This window comes from Gastrolobium bilobum, unplaced genomic scaffold (assembly GCF_033153095.1).
Source record: "Gastrolobium bilobum isolate Gb01-03AN ecotype WA unplaced genomic scaffold, APGP_CSIRO_Gbil_v1 utg33563, whole genome shotgun sequence".
NCBI lineage: Eukaryota > Viridiplantae > Streptophyta > Magnoliopsida > Fabales > Fabaceae > Gastrolobium > Gastrolobium bilobum.
This window is the reverse complement of record NW_026896599.1, coordinates 39,581-60,574: the sequence shown is the minus strand read 5'-3', so window position 1 is coordinate 60,574 and position 20,994 is coordinate 39,581. Positions and strand designations below refer to the sequence as shown.

Sequence of the window (20,994 nt, the reverse complement as noted above, 5' to 3'; positions counted from 1 at the left end):
ATTCTAGGAATATTACTATTTTTATTTTTATATTTTGGGTACTTTTGCTAGTACCCATTTATACCCCTTAATTTTCACTGAGTACACTTTTTAACTCCAAAGTGACTCAGATTCATTTAATTAAGCATTATACTTAATTTCACTCAGTAAAACACGTTTAATTAATTAATTACACTTGATTTACTAATTAATTAAGATAGGCTATTATATCTTCGATGATAATCAATTGAATGATTTATTAGCTTAGACCCTTAGAGTGTGACAATTGTATGCAAATGTATAAGGATGGTGTCAGGTAGTCTATTTTTCTTAATTTTTTTATGCATAAGCATATGTATATAAAAATTTAATTTTAGAGTGCAGGTAAAGTCTACGATTTGTATTACGATTTTACGATTTACGATTTTTTATTCCCTTTCCTATTTTAGGTAAAATCCCGATTTTGACTACCTTGTGTACAACTATGGAAATAGGAAAGTGACCTGTAGTAAGTCGTCTGCTAACTTTCACGCTCTAAGTGAGGGTACGACACATTCACTTTCGCGCCATAACCGAGGGTATGATAGTCACCAAATTCTTACTTTTGGTGTTATTTACCTAGGGAACGCGGAGTACAACATCACAATTTGGAAATATCTCACCTTCATTATTGGAGAGTTTGACATGCAAATCAATTTGCCGAGGTAATAGTTTAGGGAGACAAATGATGAAAGTGGGACAACCAAACATGGGCAAGCAATCATCTCAATCGACTTTTACCCATCTATCTTATGAGATATCCTCAACCAAACACAACCTTAGAGAAACTGAAAAAATAAATAAAAAAGAACAGATCGACAATGCAATATTATTAAAGAAAACAAACACAAATTCATATTTCCACTTTAATTGGAATATTTATTAACATGATTAATTTAGAAAACATAACATATATTAATTAATATTATCCACATAAAAATTTCTAATATTCATCCCTCATCGCTTTGATTTAGTAGTGATTTTGTGCTCTGTGGATTAATTCTTTTTCCTTTTAATTTCTTTTTCCCTTTTCTCCATGGACATCGGTAGCATATGATGCTATAAAGAAAAAAAGGAAGAAGAGAGAAAGAGTAGAGGTAGTGGGAGAGAAAAAGAAATAAAATAATTTATTTTATCCATAAATTTTCACCGTTAAATAAGATTATAATCTAATAGTATTGAAAGATGTAAGCAAAATAAAAATATGCACAATAAGTATCCCTGTTTAATAGTACTTGTAAGCAATAAATTAACTTGAATCTCCAATGTCATGGGTGTCACAGTGAAAGGACAATATTGTTGTTACGTTTTACATAAAATCTAAAAGAATACCAACAGACATAGACAAGTCAAGTGTTCACATCATACTATACATAAAATTGGATGATGGCGAAAATTGCAATAATTTGCTTATTTGATTATTTGTCCTGGTGGGGTAGCATAACCCCCAACTTGTTGCTTCTACTCTTTGAAGTCTCCAATCTATTAGAAATTCAATTAGCCGGCTTAATAGCAGAATGACTGCGAATATGTTTTCACTTTAAAATGGTCGTGTCGTCCACTGGTGAAATACTCTTCCCCTGCAGTTGGATATATTATAAGGATAATACTCAATTTTAATAATTGATGTGCTTACATTTAATATTTTACATATTTAACGAAGGGATTAACATTTCTTCCCTGACACGTGATAATTTTATCTCTTAAAATTTTAAAATCATATCTTTTTGAGGTTTAAGATTAAAAATAAAGAATATTCAGTAAAATTCATTATACAATAGAAAGAAAAATTTCCAAAACACCCTTTATAAAGTTATCTTCTGTGATAAAATAAATATTTTTTTCTTTAATAAATTAAAACAATTAGATATAAATATGATTACTCATCAAAATAAAAAATTTAACTTACATGGTGGGCTACAAGGAGCCCTTGACGAAAATTATTATCAATGGGTTAAGTTACACAAACAGTAACAAGCAAATCCAACACTATATATCAACTCAAACATTAAGACATTGAATTTATGAATCCATCCAGCTATTCATTATCCATATTCATAAGAAAATATAAGAAAATCTTTGACGATTAAATATAACTCACATTATCCATATTAATAATAATTATGTTAATTTTTTTCCCTGTGAATTTGTAATATGTAATCCACTTGAAAAATAGAAATCAGTTATATCTAAAGGCATGAGGTAGAGTAAAAACTTCACATGGATTTCTCTGAATCAATAGCTCGAACTTCAGAACCTACAAGAAACGTGCAGACCTATATTTTCTCACATACATTTGACAAATATTTTTTTAATCTTTTTCTCCCTATGTTCACTCCTCGGAATTGCCATCTTTTACTGTAGAGCTTTTAGGCCTGTACTTGTACCTCTTTGAAACAAGCAAATAGACAAAGAAGTTGATCAAGCTGAGTATGGAAAGAAACAAGAAGAACAGATTCAGATGGTTTCTGTTAATATTGTTCCCTGCTAACCAGCCTCCACTTGCAGTAATATTCTTGGTGACACCATTCACGATTTGTACCATTATGGTACTCAAAAAATAGCCAAGGGCCATAGAACACCAAAGGAAACATGTTGATGTAGATTTAAGCCCTTTTGGTGCCTCTGAATAGAAAAACTCAAGAAGACCAACATAGGTAAACATGTCAGCTATGCCAAACACAAAGTACTGGAAAGAAAGCCAAAATATACTTAAGGGTAATGGCTGAATCACTGGCAAAGCATCAAGCATGTTGTTGTCTCTAGCAACTCCTTTCCTTTTCACCTCTACGATTGCTGAAATTGCCATTGAGATGGAAGAGAGTATTAGGCCAACTCCTATGCGTTGCAAGTGGGTAATGCCAGTGGGAATACCAGTGATTTTCCCTAGAAGAGGTACACAAATTCGGTCGTAGAAAGGGATGATAATGATTAAGAAGACAACTGGGATGATTGGTAGAGATGCAGGTGGGATGTTAAAGTGTTTGGTGATGCTTGTGTCCATGGTGAAGCCTTGTTGGATTGAGAATGTTTGGAGCTGTGCTAGGCAAAGGGTCATTATAATTGTGCAGCAGAATATTGGGACCATGCTTAGAATGATTTTGGCATTTTCTACTTGGGTAACTCTGCATAGTTTCCATGGGTTTGGAGCCTTTGGTTTCTGATGTTGCACATCAAATTCTCTTTGGATGGCTGCTCTGTCTAGGAACCTGTGCAATGGGAACTTGAATTTAGAACCAGATGCATTGGAATTGGAGTGATATTTTATAATGTGAGCATAGGTAGCTTTTATATTTATAAAATTTCAAATCTAAAAGACTAAAACCTTTTACTCTAACCATGCATCACTTTTGGTACTTTAGCTATGATCAAGTCACATATATATTATTAGTTTTAGACATGAGTATTGAACCTGAAAATATCTCTATGAGGTAGATACTCTATTTCCACAGCAGCTTCTTTGTCCTGTTCAATCTCGTATAGTTCTACAGGATTTATAGGAAGGGGAAGGTTTCTGTTGCGAATTGCAGCAATGAAGACCTGAAAAATAGATACGAAGACATTATAACAAACAACTTGATCAATGCAATATCGAGCTTAAACTTTAAATATGCTAGGCAATGAGAAGATACATTTAAAATTAAGTGAAATCCTTTCCATTGTTCTTCCAAATAAAAAACCAAACAATATACGATTTCAATTCAAACATTGTTCTTTGTGTCAAGATTTATGAATGTAACAAAACCAAACTGAGTGCAATGCCATAGTGATAAGAATTTAATTGGTATGACATAGTCTTTTGTAAAAGCACTAGAATTACAAAGAAATCTAGAGCTTCCTACTCTTCGAAATTTTTTACTCCTCTTGTAGGATTGAATTTGAAATCTACACTACGCATACTTGAATTATAATATAACACATCCACTCACTTACCAGCAATTACACCCATTTTTTTTAGGATCTAGTGTGTGTCATTCAAAAGGATATAAGTTGTGTCCTTTTAGTGATTTATACCGGTCGTACTTGGTGTAATTCTGAAAAGTTACTTTTTTTTACACTTTACACGTCAGCGATGTGACTGGAGAGAGAAAAAAAAAGTAACTTTTCAGTTTTACATAAAACACGACCGGTCGTACTTTGTGTAAAACACTTAAAATGACACAAGCTTGCGTCATTTAAAAGGATACTTCTTTTTCCCTTTTTTTTTTACAATTTCTTCATTTTTGTTGGCTCTTAAGTCCATTTTTATTATTGAGTGTTGTACATATATGGAAAATAAAACAAGGAGGTGTATACCTGTATGATCTCAATGATGCCACTTGTTTTTGTAACTTGAATTCGGTATAATGGCAACCCAAAAGCAAAAAATATGGTGCCCAAAACTATAGCAATGGTTGAGATCCCAAAGCCATAGTCCCATCCTTTATTGTCTTGTATCCACACAATAAAGGTTAAGCTGACTGCAGCACCAATGCATATTGCTAATAAAGTACCGTTAAAGAAGCTGGACAATTGCCTTGCTTCTTTGGGGTCTCTTTCATCAAACTGATCAGCACCATGTGATGGCAGGGAAGCTTTCACTCCTGCACTCCCAAAGGCTAACAAGTAGAGGCTAATGTAGAGAAAAGCTTCATGCTTACCACCAAGTTTTTCACAATGTGCATTTTCTACAGAGATGTTGCAAATGGGTGGCTTCAGGTTAGCATAGTGTGCTTGTACTGTAAGCAATGCCAGTCCCTGTAATACAAGAGTCAAGCATTCGTAATCAAATACGTTTTAAATAAGCAGAAAGAAATATCAATTTTTTATTTTATAGATACCAAAGGGTGTTCAAAATTCTATTGGACTCGACTAATCCGGTTTTGGATTTGTAACTCTCCACCCTCTCAAAAAATTATGATGGTCAAAATTTGAATCCACTATCTTTGTGCAGATCAAATCCTAGGGTTTAACTAAATCGCAATTAGAGGAACAACTCTTGAATAAAGAAATACCTTTCGGTTTGGGATGGTTTGACAATTCTCAATACCGGTTATAAAACTAGTTTAGAACTGTTGAAGATATATTAAGGATTCATTTTTTTCTAAAGTTATTTTAGATAATTTTGTTTAATGTTCATTGAAATGATGTTGTTTTGGGGCAAAAATCACAGTGTATTTGTAATTTTAATTTATTTCAGAGTTACAGTAGTTTTTATCATTTTAATTTTTTAATTTTGTAATCCCAAAATGACATCATTTCAGTGAACATTAGACAAAATTGTCTAAAGTAACATTAAATATTTTTTTCCTATATATTAATTATATAAATTTAGGTTATTGTTTAACTAGTTTTACTTAAATTTTATTTTACATCAGTTTTTAAAAACTGATGTAATTTATTTTTTAATCTTCTAATTTTAAAAACTTTATATATTATGACTATTGAATAAATGGCTAATTTCTATGTTATCTAATTATCATATGAAGTTGTGAAATAATCATAAATACTTCTTTATACTTATATATATGACCTTGGCATAATCATTGATTATGCAAGTTGATATAATACGAAACAATATGAATTATCTATATATATTGAACGTTGCTTCCACAAATTAACAATATTAATCAATGATATAACATGACATAAATAATTCATTAGTTAAAAACATAATTAACCGTAGATGTACATATCAATGTCATATTTGCGAGAACAATATGACAAGATATTAAAAAAAAAATTATTATCAACACAAAAGAGACACTGTTTTTTTTTCTCTCATTTTTCATCACCATTGATTTTTCTATGAATGATTTGAATTCTCCTGTGTGATATGATGATACTAACTAACACATAAAAGCATTATTTCCACCATATTATATTTGTGTCGAATTAACTGACTTTTAGGTTCCAGGCCTTGTTGCTACTCCTATGGCCCGGGCTTCTGTTCTCTGATTTGGTCTTTTAATGTTTCTCATTTGGGCTTAATCCGGCAAAGGCTATGATGGCCCGTAGAGGGTAATATCAAATAAGTTGTTTCGGCCTACATGTTCAGTTTACTATAGCGGGAGAATAACTATATTCCATCTTAATTTTTATTTTTATTGTACTTATAAAAAAATATGATAATTTACAAGGGCACACAACTATGTTTGGTCAAACTACATGCTGTTGTGCGTTGATTTTTATTTTTATTTTTCTTATACCAACCTTAATTACCTCGCGAGTAGATTCGGTTCTTTGCGGCTGACTTTCAATCTTGAGTGTTATGTACTCTTTTATAGCAATATTACCAACAGTAATGAATAACTTGTATAGAATGTTGGACTTGGCAATTGAGAGGGTGTTATTGATTAATCTTACCAAAAAATCAAAGAAGCCAGAGATAAGAACGCATTTGTATCTGCCAATCCATGTGTCCGCAACGACGGCCACCACAATGGAGAGTATGTAAGCAACACCCGAGAAGTTAGTGACCATGTTAGCTGCATCTGCTATATCATAATGCATAATCCCATGGAAGTATGACACCAAGTTCACTGCTAGTGAGAAAGTTGCCAAGTTCTCGAAAACAATCATGGCTGCATCCAAACCCAAAAAAGAGGGTCACTGCATCAATTGACCAACACAAAAAACTACAAAGAGAATCCTGACCCAAAAATAATTAGTGCATGCTGAATAGATTCCTTTAAAGTTACCACGGTAATTTATGAAATTATATGATTTTGTATATGATTAGTGGCCATCAAATTAAGGACTTTTCTTGGAAACTTGAAGGGTGAGAGTGACCCCAAAAATAAAAAAATCACTACCCGTTAAACTCGACTAGCGAGTGTGGGGTGAAGAAAATACTTGTACGCAGTCTTACCTTTGTATAATTGCAAAGAGACTGTTTCTTGGATTCAAACTCATGACCTTTCATCTTTCATACGGTGACCCCAAAAAGAAAAATAAAAAAAAGAAAGAAGCGTAAAAGTTTCTTGCTCTTGGTAAAGTACTCTTGATATGTGTATGCTTAACGTTGGTTCATCTTTCATGTTATTGACAAGGAAAATGTCCATGAACCTAATAGTGAGTTAGTCCTTACCTAGTGGGAGCAAAGAAACTGTTGCCCCTCCATGTTTGTGTTTCAGAGCTCTTCTTCCTTTCCAATCAACTTTTCCTTCAACCACCTCTCCTTTCTCCTCCTCATGCATCCACTTCACATTCCCATCAACAACCTCGGAATTTTCCTTCATGGAAATGACGAAGATGTAAGTAGCATGCAAGAAACTCAACAACGGAGAGGTAAATGGGGAGCATTCAATAAAACAAAGGAAAATAATAAAATACCATGGCTCTGAAGAAAACTTTTGAGTAACCGATTCAAAAAAATGAGAACAAGAAGTTAAATACAATGGTAACAGGAAAGAAAAATCTCTGCCCTATATATAGACTCAACTTAGCAATATATATAAAAAGAAATAGTTATGAGTACATAAAGTAATGTCTTATAATTAAGATCACTATCTCATATATATATATATATATATATATATATATATGGCTGATGACCAGTGCTGTAGAGGCTTCCATTGGTCGATAACAAAATTGAATTACATGGAATTTGCCGGCTTTAGAAGAGGAAGATTCGAAGGTAGCTTTCCCTATATCGTAAATTCAAACCAAAAGTTTAAAATTTTGTGCTGGTATTATAGCGTTTATGAATAAAGAGATTTAGAGTTCAATTCTCGTCATCCTATTTTATTAATAAATAATTAAATATTATAGTAGGCAAGTGGATTTGTACATTATCTTTTTAAGCCTAATAAATCTTTGTGTAAGAACATATTAAAAAATATTTTATAAAAAATAAAATTATTGATATGTTATTTTACAAAATAACCACGTACGTATACAAAATGGTTATATCCTATAAGTTATCCAATGAAATATTTAATATGTTCCAGAATTACTTAATGATTTGGTGCTCCCTCTCACAACATCATTTTTTTTTTCTATTTTACTTCTGTTATTTTTCTTCTTTTCCAATTTTATCCTTCCATTTACACTAAAAGATCACCTAAAGAATGGTGGTCCGGACCACAATAAATTCTATCCGCCCGGACCACAATAAAGAGCTAACTGGCACCTTATGCAATGTGACGACAAGCTTGTTTATATTCTAAACGTAATTTGGAAAAAAATTTGTTCCCTGTTTAAGCATTTGGCTCACGATTACTTTCTAGGGGGGAAATTAATATATTGATATTTAAATAACAAATTACGAAAACATAGTTATTTAGAACTAATTTATTTGGACGAGATTTAGCACCATGTCTTGTGTAATTTGGATGAAATTCAGCACCATTCACATGATAACGTGTGACACAAAAAGTCAATAATTTGACCGTGAAATTTTGGAAGACTATAATTTTTTACTTGGATGTCTAAATCAAGTTACTTTTTTTTATTCCATATAATTTTTTAAAATTTATGCAATAATATCTCTTGGAAGAGGATTTGATCACAATTGGGGTTGTTAATCTTGGGGTATCGGCATACTTTTGTCCTTTATTCATAAAACCAAGGGAAAAATTAATTAATATCAATGCCTATTGTCGACACAAGGTTGAATTGGCGTGAGAAAAGTGACAAAATCTAAACCTTTTACTTATACAATTATATGGACATTTTACTCTCCATGCATTCTAGAACTTTAACTACGATTCATAAGGGATGCATAGAATTTAGAAACAAGGCCAAAAAGAACAACAACCATTAAGAAATTAACAACTATCGAGATAAGGAAATTCCCTCTCGAATTTTGTGAGCAACAACCTCATGTTATAGACTCATCAAATTTTGTGCATTTTTTTTTTAAATGGACCTACCATTTGTATCTCTATAGGAAATAGGAACTTCTCATGTCGCGGGAGAAGTTATATGTCCACATATAAATATATATATATATATATATATATATATATATATATTATAATTAACATCTTAGCTGAGTTTTTAATTATTTAATATAAAAATTTGTGTGCCTTCATATTCTAAACTTACGTACTCATGCATTGCTCAGGTTCATTTTCTCATGCTCCCTTTATGATGTTGCGGGGGAAAAAATAATAAGAAGTCAAAAGTACGAGGACACCCCAAATAATTTGTGACCAAATCTCTTTTAATAAGATGTTATTGCGTAAATATCAAAAAGTTATATGGAATAAAAAAATACCTGATTTGGATATTCGAGTCAAAAGTTATGATATTTTGAAATTTTATAGTCAAATTATTGACTTTTTGTGCTACATGTCACCACATGAATGGTGCTGGGTCTCGCCCAAATTAGGCAAAATCAGTCATGCCTTTTCTAGGCGTGTTCCAATAAGGTGAGGCACCTTTTTTGGCCTCGAGTGATTTCGCCCATTTTGGACGTATCTGAATGCGATAGATTCGTAAATTAGTTCTAAATTGTTATATTTTTATAATTTGTTATTTAAATATATTGTTGTCCTACTTTCTATAGTTATCAAGTAAGATATGTAGAAATTTTGAGAAAATAGAAGTACTAATTGAATTTCAGAAGACTGAAAAACATCTCATTTATTCCATAGGTGTAGTGTGTGTAGTGTTCAGTGGGTGTGTGGGTTGCAGTTTGATTCCCTTGTAATTCAAAAAAAAAAAAAAAAAAAACATCTCATTTATTGTATCAAATAAAAGACACTTGTCCTTTCCAATAGGAGAGTGAACCTCTAATTAAGCACCTTATAGACTCATGGTTAGAAATATTTTCAGACTGTAGGTATGAGTCGATTAATAATTGTTGGTACACTTTTAATTTGAAGCGTTGATAAGATATGTGATGGATTGTGAGATTAAATGCAATTTAGACATATAGGGTGGTTCTGTTTTTTCTCCCAATTATGGTTATCTCGTCATGAGAAAAATACATTCGAGAAGAAGAAGGGGTTAGAGAGAGAAATTGCCCTAGAGATAGCTGTCTTCGCGTCTTTCGCATTGATATCGGGTGTTTATTTATTATTTACAAAAATTCACGGTAAAATATTTAAATTTTGAAGATCTCAGCAATAATAATTGTGATGTTAGAGAAAAGCTTACCCCTATGGGTTTAGTTGAGTGGTGTACAAGCATGTCAGTCTTAATTCTGTTAATTACATAGGAACAAGACATGGGTAGGAAATATCTATATGAATCTCTTAATTTCATTGTTGGATGACTTGTCTTTGACTAGACTAGAGAGATAAACTAATTGGGGTTTGCACAAGTTGGGTTGTATACACCACCTAACCATAACATATGGTTGGAATTTTTTATTTTATTTTTGTCATTTATCACATAGTGAAAAAAGTATCTAATATTACTTTTGATAATTTTATCTAATATTTACTGAAACGATATTGTGAGTTTGAAAAATTAAAAAATTGGAATGATACAAATTATTATAATCCTTAAATAAATTAAAATACAAATATACCAAAATTTCAGCCCAAAACAATATTATTTTGATAAACATTAAACAAAATTATCTAAAGTAACTTTAGAAAGAAAAAAAACCTATCACATATATACTCATCTTCATTGTCTCCGATTCCCCTCTTAAGTCCTTTGAGAATGAGTTTAGTAACGTTTTTCCCCGCAAGCTAAAACTGAGAGATGGATGCAGGGTTATGGGAAGATGTTATAGTAAATATTATCATTTGAACTTTTCTTTGTATGTTATGCATGTAACTGAAGAAACTCTCCTGCAAGATAAAAACTTGGGGATAGTCCAAGAGCTTTGAATCGTTTGCAATCACTCCGGGCTAAAATATATTATACGGAAACATATTGTTCGGAGATCACTTTTAAAATTTTGGTATTTTGTTGAGAAATATTATTTAATAGTACTAGTAAGCAATAAATTAATAACTTGAAACTCCAATGTTCTATCATGATTCATGCGTGTCATAAAGAAATTAAAGAGACTTTGGTAGTTACGTTTTACATAAAATCAAAAAGACTACCAACAGAATGTACAAAAAAAGAAAAGCATATATGCCAACAAGATAGACATGCCAAGGGTTCACATCATACCATGCGCAAATTGGAATAGGTTTATTGATTATATGTTCAGGTGGGGTAGCAGAACCCCACATGCATGTAGCTTCACCTCTTTGAAGTCTCAACTGGCTCTGCGACGTGACAGACTGTGACTCATGCGCAAATTATATACTCTTCACGCACGATTATATATTATATATCAATTAGAGCTTACATCATGTAACCTTTTGTATTCTATTTTTGATATTTAGTGCAAGTACGGTAGAACTATTATAAAAATTGAATAAGCGATAATCTTTTATTATATCTGACGTCAATATTTAATACTGAATTTAAAGATATTGACGTCTCTATTTTAATTTTATCTTTAGGATTTGTGTTAAAAATGACCATGTTCAATGTAGTAATAGATTTTAAGCATATATAGGTGTTATTATTAAAGAAAATAATATATATGTACTGCATAATTAATTACAAATCACTTTCTTGATTTTGTCATTCAGGATTGAAATTTAGTTTTTTTTTTTAAACAAAGATTGAAATTTCTAAATTGTCCTTTTAATTAAAACAAACTCTTTGAAAGAGTCAAATTCCAAAAAGATTCAATGTCAAAATTCTTTTAAGTGTTAATGTTTCTTATATTGTAGAGAATAAATTTATCTCCTATATAATATAAAAGTATCTGGACCCATGTGGAGAAAAAAAAAAGATATATAGGTCTCATATATTTTTATGTATGTATAGGAAATATAGAAGATAAATATATCCCCTACAACATAAGAAACTAAAACCCTTCTTTTAAAGTCTAAATAGAAAAAATAAAAATATAATATAATTATAGGAATTCTTCGAAAATGGAAGTTAACTCGCCTTCTTGATGATCATAATAATTATGACTAAGGTTTTTTTTTTCTTTTTTTTGATACATTATGACTTAGGTTCGAATTCGAAGATTCTCAGTTAGTTTGTAATCTAATTAACTTTGAATGGGAAAAGTTTTTCCTCATTCTAAACTTTTTTTTCTACGAAACCAAAAAACATAAGAAAATCTTTTAGCTCATACCAAATTCAAACGAATTAATTGCCTACTGATTTAAATCATACCAAGTTCTATATATTTGGCACGTAGAGCTACAATTTTTTAAGATGGAAACGTAAAGTTGGATTTTACATGTCTGATTTGCTGGATACTTATACTAAGGCCTAAGACTCATCTTTGGGCTCCATGAAGTGTTGGGCTTCCTCCTTCAATGCTAAGTCAAAGTCCATTGAAGGGTTTCCTAAAAACCCTAACCCTAGATCTCACCTCTCTATATATTCATTAGTTGTGGGTGGAGGCTAGGTTAAGAGAATGAAAGAGAAAATTTGAGAGATAATTATTTGATTGTTTGAGCAAAGCTTTATGCTTTGCATTTGAGAGATCTCTAGAGAGAGTTTGAGTGAACTATCTCTAGGGTAGTTTGACTATCACCGTTGTTGGAGAAGTTGAGTTAACCACCACATTGATTATCCCGTGGGTTTTTACTTCTTCATTGGAGAAGGTTTTCCCACATTAAAAATTGCTTGTGTTCTCTCTCTCTTCTTCTCCTCTCTCTCTCCTGTTTTTCGTTTTGATTTTTCCGATGCGCTGCCCGACCTGGTGAAGTTCAGGCCGAGGTATTGCGGAGATTCGAGATCGAGGATCTCATTGACTGACTTCCGCTAAGGCCCCTGAGCCGAGCTTGAGGGAACCGAGTTCCCAACAGTGGTATCAGAGCCCGAGTTCGACGGGTTCTGAGGGAGACGAGATGGAGACCAGTGGCATAACCAATGATGGAGACATGTTCAAGTTGACCGCAGATAATTTCACCTATTGGAGACCGATGATGGAAGATCATCTCTACTGCAAAGATTTACATGAGCCCATTATCCTTGCTGAGAGACCGGCAGGCGAAACTAATAAGGAGTGGGAGATCCTGAGTCAGAAGACGATAGCCACGATCAGGAAATATATTGATAAAAGCCTCTTTGAGCACGTGTCCGAGTTCACGAACGCGTATGAGTTGTGGACGAAGCTGGAGTCCATGATTCAGAAGAAGACTCCCAGGAATAAAGCATACCTGGTTCGCCGACTTGTGAAGCTTGAATACAAGGACAACATGAGCATGATTGAACACCTCAACACCTATAAAGGTATTGTGAATCAGCTGTCAAAAGCTGAGATGAAAATTGATGATGAGATGCAGGCTTTGCTGCTGTTGAGCTCGCTGCCAGAAAGCTGGGATACTCTGGTGGTGACTTTGAGTAATTCAGCTCCAGAAGAAAAGTTGAAGATGGATGTCGTGACAGACAGCCATAAGAAGCCAGACTGTTGGACCCTGCATAATGATGAGAAGAACGGCTCTGTGAAGCCGGATCAGATTATTCCCAAGAAGAGGGAAGACAAGAGCACCACTGCGGTGGCTGCCAACCCGGATGCCGAGATATTCCTCCTTGGTGAGGATAATTATTTGAATCTTGCATATGATGACTGCACCTGGATTGTTGACTCTGGTGCCTCCTTCCACGTTACTCCACACAAAGGTTTTTTCTCCTCTTACCGAGGTGGTGATTTTGGAGTCGTGAAGATGGGAAATCAAGTGACCAGCAAGATTGTTGGTGTCGGTGATGTAACTCTGACACGGATGTCGGATGCCGACTTGTGTTGAAAGATGTAAGGCATGTTCCTGACATGCGTTTGAACCTAATCTCGGTAGGCAAACTTGATGATGTCGGGTTAGTGAACTACTTCGGTAGTGTTAGATGGAAGTTAGACAAGGGAAACTTAGTCGTGGCCCGAGGTAAGAAGGAAGACTCCTTGTACGTGATGCAAGGAAAGATCAATGGCGGAGAAGCCAATTCTGTCCGAGATGAACCTAGCTTGGAGCTATAGCACAAGCGCCTCGGCCACATGAGTGTGAAAGGGCTCCAAATCCTACACAAGAAAGGACTACTGACCGGGATGAAAGGCCAAGTGTTGGAGAGTTGCACGCATTGTCTAGCTGGAAAGCAGCACCGGGTTTCTTTTGTGAGACCGGATCAACCCAGACGATGCACGTATATTCTTGACCTCGTCCATACTGATGTCTGCTCTGTGTCGGAAAGATCCCTTGGAGGAGCTCATTACTTTGTTTCATTTATTGATGATCACTCCCGCAAAGTATGGGTATATTTGTTGAAGTCTAAAGACCAGGTACTCCAATCCTTTAAAGAATTCCATGCAATGGTTGAAAGGGAGACTGGCAAGAAATTGAAGGTGGTCCGATCTGATAATGGTGGTGAGTATTGCGGCCCTTTTGATGCATATTGCAGAGCGGCTGGGATCCGACTTGAGAAGACGCCCCCCAAGTAGGGGTGTTCATCAACTGATCCAAACCGATTCAAACCGCGGTGACCAAACCTAAAAACCGAAAACTGAATAAATCGAAAATCGAAAAACTGAAAACCGAAAAAAAACCGTAAATTTTAATTGGATTGGATCGGTTTTTGGATGGGTTGATGAAAACCGATCCAATCCAAACTGATCCAATATATTAATTCCCCTCTACCTACTTGGGTCTTTCTCTAATCATAGTCTAAAAATTTCTAAACCCAAGACCCATTAACCCATCAACTAAACCCAAGAAAAAATCTAGTCACATCTCACCAACAAAATTTTATCTTTGTAGAGCTTCATATCTCATTGCCAAAAAAAAACCTATATTATAGTTTACTAATGCTTTTGTATTTTAATTTTTTTTTACAAAGCCAATATATACAAAAGATATTATTTGCACAATAATCATGAAATAAATTTTAGGATTTTTAAAAAACCGAAAACCGATCCAATCCAAACCGAAAAAAATTGGATTGGATCGGATTGGATTTGAAAAAATCCAAACCGAATGGATGATTATATGATCAAACCGAAGGTATTGGATCGGATGATTTTTGCTTCCAAAACCGACCCAATCCAGACCTCGAACACCCCTACCCCCAAGACTCCACAGTTGAATGGACTTGCTGAAAGGATGAATAGAACTATTAAAGAGAAGGTCCGAAGTATGTTGTCCAATGTCGGATTGCCGAAATCATTCTGGGGAGAAGCCGTCAAAACAATTGTTGACTTGATCAACCTCTCACCATCACAGCCACTTGAAGGAGAAATTCCAGAAGAAGTCTGAACAGGTCGGAAAACGGCCTATAATCAATTGAAAGTGTTTGGATGCCGAGCTTTCATGCATATCCCTAAAGATGAAAGGGCAAAACTTGATGCGAAGAGAAAAGAATGCATCTATCTTGGTTCGCCGAGATGTGAGTTCGGGTTCCGACTTTAGGATCCAATCAATAAGAAGATAATGAGAAGCCGAGATGTGATCTTTCATGAATATGAGAACATTAATGACATCTCGGAGCCCAAAGTCCGAGTTACTGTCAGACGCGAAGAACCCAATCCTCTTGTCCGAGCTGAAGCAGGGGGAGAAAATAAAGAGAATGAAGAAATTGATGACCAGCAACAAGCTGAAGATGACCAAGACATTGAGGTTTGAGTTGATGAAGAGATCCGGGATGAGAATGATGAACCGGGTTCTCAAGCTGAAGAACAGCCGAGATATCCAACTCGATAAAGAAGACCCTCTACGAGATATCCATCTGATGAATACACCGTTGTTGCTGAAGACGGTGAGCCTCAGAGTTATGATGAGGCTGTGACGAGCTCAGAGAAAGAAGAATGAAAAAAGGCAATGCAAGATGAGATGAAGTCTCTGCACGAGAATAGACTTATGAGCTGACCGAGTTGCCTGAAGGAAGACGAGCTTTGAAAAATAAATGGGTTTACAAGATTAAGAATGAAGAGAACGGGCTGAAGCCGAGATACAAAGCTCGGATTGTAGTGAAAGGCTGCAATCAGAAGAAAGGAGTAGATTTTGAGGAGATTTTTTCTCCTGTGGTGAAAATGACCTCGGTCCGAACCGTGTTAGCCATGGCGGCTTCGATGGACCTCGAGGTAGAACAAATAGACGTGAAGACGGCATTTCTTCACGGTGATTTAGAAGAAGAAATATATATGGAGCAACCTGAAGGATTCCAAGCTCCAAACAAAGAAGACTTGGTATGCCGGTTGAGGAATAGCCTCTATGGCTTGAAGCAAGCACCTTGGCAGTGGTACAAGAAGTTTGAATCATTCATGACTGATCATAAGTTTGAAAAGACAGAAGCTGACCACTGTGTATTTGTGAAGAGGTATGAGGCCGGAGATTTTTTGATTTTGTTGTTATATGTTAACGGCATGCTTATTGTAGGGAAAGACAAATCGAGGATAGCCGCCCAGAAAAAGGCGTTGAGCTCGTCCTTCGCATTGAAGGACATCGGCCCTGCAAAGCAGATTCTCGGAATCAAGATCATCCGAGATAGACAGAAGAAGCTACTGTGGCTGAGTCAAGAGAAATATATTGAGAAGATTCTGAAGAGATTCAGCATGGACAAAGCCAAAACAGCGAGCACCCCCCTTGTCGGACACATAAAGCTTAACCAGAAGCAATGTCCGAGATCTGATGAAAACAAAGATGAGATGATGAAGGTCCCGTACCAATCCGCCGTCGGAAGCTTGATGTATGCAATGGTTTGCACTATACCCGACTTGGCGTATGCTGTTGGAATGGTAAGCCGGTATTTGTCAAACCCCGACAAAGAGCACTGGAAAGCATTGAAGTGGATCTTCAAGTACCTCCGAGGTACGACCGATTTATATCTCCGATTTGGAGAAGGAAAAGCCGAGTTGCAAGGCTACTCGGATTCTAATTTAGGGAGAGACGCCGACTCGAGGAAGTCGACTACAGGATATTCGATGAGATTTGCCGGAAGAGCTGTCTCTTTGCAATCAAGACTTCAGAAATGTGTTGCACTATCGACAACTAAGGCTGAGTACATTGTCGCTACTGAGGCAAGCAAAGAGATGCTGTGGATGAAGAAGCTCCTCATGGAACTCGACCATGATCAAGACAAGTACAAGCTGGGTTGTGACAATCAAAGTGCAATCCATCTTGCGAAGAATTCGACCTATCACTCCCGCACTAAGCATATTGATGTGAGGTATCACTGGATCCGGGATGTGGTGGAAGGTGGAGAGCTCGAACTCGTTAAAGTTCACACTGACCAAAATTGGTCCGACATGATGACGAAGCCGGTTCCAGTAAGGAAATTTGAAGATTGTTGTGAAGGAGTCGAGTTGATGCTGAAGCCGACGCATTGAAGTCGGAGGGGGAGATTTGTTGGGCTTCCTCCTTCAATGTTAAGCCCAAGCCCATTGAGGGGTTTCCTAACAATCCTAACCCTAGATCTCACTTCCTCTATATATTCATTAGTTGTGGGTGGAGGCCAGGTTAAGAGAATGAGAGAGAAAATTTGAGAGATAATTATTTGATTGTTTGAGCAAAGCTTTATGCTTTGAATTTGAGAGATCTCTAAAGAGAGTTTGAGTGAAACATCTCTACGGTAGTTTGATTATCACCATTGTTGGAGAGGTTGAGTTAACCACCACATTGGTGTATTCTGATTATTTTGTAACCATTATTTTCATAGTGAATTTTTGATCTGGACTAGGTCCCGTGAGTTTTTACTTACATAGGAGAAGGTTTTCCCACGTTAAAAATTGCTTGTGTTTTCTCTCTCTTCTTCTCCTCTCTCTCCTGTTTTTCGTTTTGATTTTTCCGCTGCGCTGCCCGACCTGGTGAAGTTCAGGCCGAGGTATTGCGAAGATTCGAGATCGAGGATCTCATTGACTGACTCCCGCTAAGGCCCTTGAGCCGAGCTTGAGGGAACCGAGTTCCCAACATGAAGGTGGTTCCATAAGCGTGTCTTTTATTAAGGCCTAAGACTCATATTTGGGCTCGATGAAGATAGTTTTACTAGCTCGAAAGAATGGAATCAGATATATGGAAAGGAAAAATGAGATATATTTTAGCTTCTAAAAAATGTAGAAAAAATCAAAAATAAAATATATTTTTTAAAAACCAAATATTTTTTAAATAATTTAAATAATTTTAAATTTTATAAAAAAAATACTTCTAAAATAAATAAAACGTAAAAAATATTTTTTTACAAACTCATCCAAATGTCCTTTAATAAGTGATGGTACTACTAGTAGTAGAGTACCGAAACTATTTTCCCTCGTTACATATCCCAAGCTCCTTTGGACATGATTGCTAACATGGTCCATTTAACATTTTTAAAATATGATAATTGAGTACTATCAATTTAGGATGCTTATTACGTATAATCTATGATAATCATAAACTTGAATTTAATCATTGATTAATTAATTTTATAAAGGATCTATTTCATCTTGTCATTAATTTATTTCCATTCATTTATGTGGGCCTATTTATCTTTCTATCTATTATATTATCTATATATCTATTTATTATTTCTTATATAATATAAAATTTTAGTTTAATCAGTAATTTCGAGTTCAAATTAGTTGTGTCAAAAATTTGATAAAGAGACTTTTGCTTCCATTATAATCCTTCCCAATTCGACCGGATTAGTTAATTAATCGATGAAATGGTGAAGAAATTTAAAAAAATCATCGACTACTATATTATCATGACTCATTGACTATTTATACGTGATTATTTTTAAAAAATAAATATAAAAAATCAACAGCAAAAAAAGAGTTATAATTAATAAGAATTATTTTAAAAAAATAATAAATTTTAAAAAAATACACAATTTATTAGAAATATATGCACGAGTAATATGTCCAATAAACAATATTCTCTTACATTTTTACAAATTATGTTTTCTTTAATCTTAATTTTGGAAAATTTAATGATAAAAGTATTCAAATGAATTCTCGTAAGACAGCTCAACTAGTAGAAGTGTGGACGTCGAAAGTGCAAATTTCGTTTTCCAAAAAACCTAAAAAAAAAAAGTACAAATTTCAAAGAGTAGAGGTATTCGTGGTCAGTATTGGATCGATTTTGGAAGCAAAAATCATCTGATCCAATTCCTTCAGTTTGATCATGTAATCATTCTTTCGGTTTGGATTTTTTTTAAATCACATCCAATTCATTCTAATTTTATTCAATTTGGATTGGGTCATGTTCTACCTGATGCAGAGATGTCCAACTCTAGGTTGGATGTTTGATATTGGATCTGGTGATTGCTCTCTAGATACCTACGAACTAAGTATCTTGGGGTCAGCGAATCACTACACACTTTACGACGGCGGTAGCCCAAGGGATGTGTGTGCGCTGTTGTGATTATGCAAAAATAGGGTTAGAGAGAGAACCCTCATACCTGTGATCTTTAGCTCCTATTTATAGTGCTTACCTTTGGGCTTGACTGATTTGGGCTCCCTGCGTGTGTGGGACTTACTCAGGTCCATAACAGGTCAGTTTTCAATTTTTTTGAAAAGCCTAAAATTTGTATAACGATCATTGTGCAAATAACAAATATTTTGTATGTATCAGCTTTGTAAAGTTTGTTTGATAATTATTGTGCAATGTAGATGCATTAGTAAACGATAATCTAATTTTCAATATAGTATAAGAAAAAGTTGAATTACCATCTTTTCCTCCAACAAAAAATTTACAATGTGGTTGCCAAAGATATAGAGTAACCTAAATTTTTATCTTATAGAGGAGTTGTTGTACAATAATAACCCATGCAATAAAAATATATGATGTATTTTGCACACAAAAAAAACATGACATAGATCAAGCACACTCCACTTTTTCCACCATGATGGGTTAATGGGGTCTTAGATTTAGAATTTGCTATATAATTTTTGGGCTATGATTAGGAAAAGACCCAAGTAAATACAGAGTATGGTTAAGGAATTATTGGATCGGTTTGGATCAGTTTTCACCAATCAAACCGAAAACCGATCCAGTCAAATTAAATTTTGTAATTTTGTTCGGTTTTCAATTTTTTGATTTTCAATTAATTCGGTTATCGATTTTTCGATTCGGTCACCGCAGTTTGAATCGATTTGGTTGCTAAACACTCGTGTTATGCGCTCTACTGCGTCTTCATTCACTTTTCTCCTTGATCTATATCCCATCTTCAATTTTTAAGTTATCAAAACATAGTTAAAATTTATTTTATAAAATAAAAGATCTATACAATAATAATTTTTGTAACGCCCGACCGCTTCAAGAATCAATGACTATCCCCACATATTAACACGAGACTTTTCAGTGTGCTTTTTCCTCACTCGCACACTTCCCGGGAAAACTTCCCAGGAGGTCACCCATCCCAGAATTGCTCCAAGTCAAGTACGCTTAACTATGGAGTTCTTCCGATCCGGGCTACCGAAAAGCAGATGCATCTTGTTAGCATAGGTAGTACCAATTAATTCTTATAAGCTATCCCAAACTGTGCAGTTTTATACCTGCACAACCTTTGGAATCCCTCTCTTTTGGGTGTCGATTCGATTCATTCATGCATGTAACCCCCCACTAGAAGCCTGTCAGGAGCCGCTCCTTCTCCATGCCTCTTTGCACCAGCGATCACTCCCTACCCTCGTCAGCGCTCGGGATGTTACATGCCCACCAGCTTCCGCCTGGTTCGTCCTCAAACCACACCGTACTGGATGAGAGGCCTTGCTCTGATACCACTTGCCACGCCCGGCCACTTGCAAGAATCAATGACTGTCCCCACACACTAACACGAGACTTTTCAGTGTGCTTTGTCCTCACTCGCACCTGTGGAGTTCTTCTGATCCGAGCTACCGAAAAGTAGATGCATCTTGTTAGTATAGGTAGTACTAATTAATTCTTATAAGTCATTCCTAACTGTACCGTCCCATACCAGCACAGTCTCTGGAATCCCTCTCTTTCGGGTGTTGATTCGATTCATTCATGAACCCCCAAGCTGCAAGATTTGGCATGAGCCGCTCATTGTCTGTGCCCTTTCCTCCTGGTTCGTCCTCGAACCACACCGTAC

General features: G+C 35.1%; 1 protein-coding gene across 1 annotated transcript; it reads right to left on the bottom strand.

Annotated features, from left to right (window-relative positions):
* Positions 1-2,350: 2,350 nt before the first annotated feature.
* On the bottom strand, positions 2,351-7,238 carry LOC133300822 (protein NRT1/ PTR FAMILY 4.5-like). Its single transcript, XM_061500408.1, has 5 exons — positions 7,088-7,238; positions 6,364-6,581; positions 4,315-4,755; positions 3,431-3,558; positions 2,351-3,227 (listed from the first exon to the last, which is right to left on the bottom strand). The coding sequence occupies exons 1-5, from the start codon at positions 7,236-7,238 to the stop codon at positions 2,351-2,353; spliced, it is 1,815 nt and encodes a 604-aa protein (XP_061356392.1).
* Between the last annotated feature and the right edge of the window lie 13,756 nt (positions 7,239-20,994).

Bases quoted from the DNA above. Each gene is read 5' to 3' on its own strand.
- LOC133300822 (XM_061500408.1), bottom strand. From the start codon at position 7,238: ATGAAGGAAAATTCCGAGGTTGTTGATGGGAATGTGAAGTGGATGCAT. The intron at 6,582-7,087 runs GTAAGGACTAAC...GTTTGGATGCAG, and splicing joins AGTTTCTTTGCTCCCACTAG to CCATGATTGTTTTCGAGAAC. The intron at 3,228-3,430 runs GTTCAATACTCA...CCCATTGCACAG, and splicing joins CCTCATAGAGATATTTTCAG to GTTCCTAGACAGAGCAGCCA.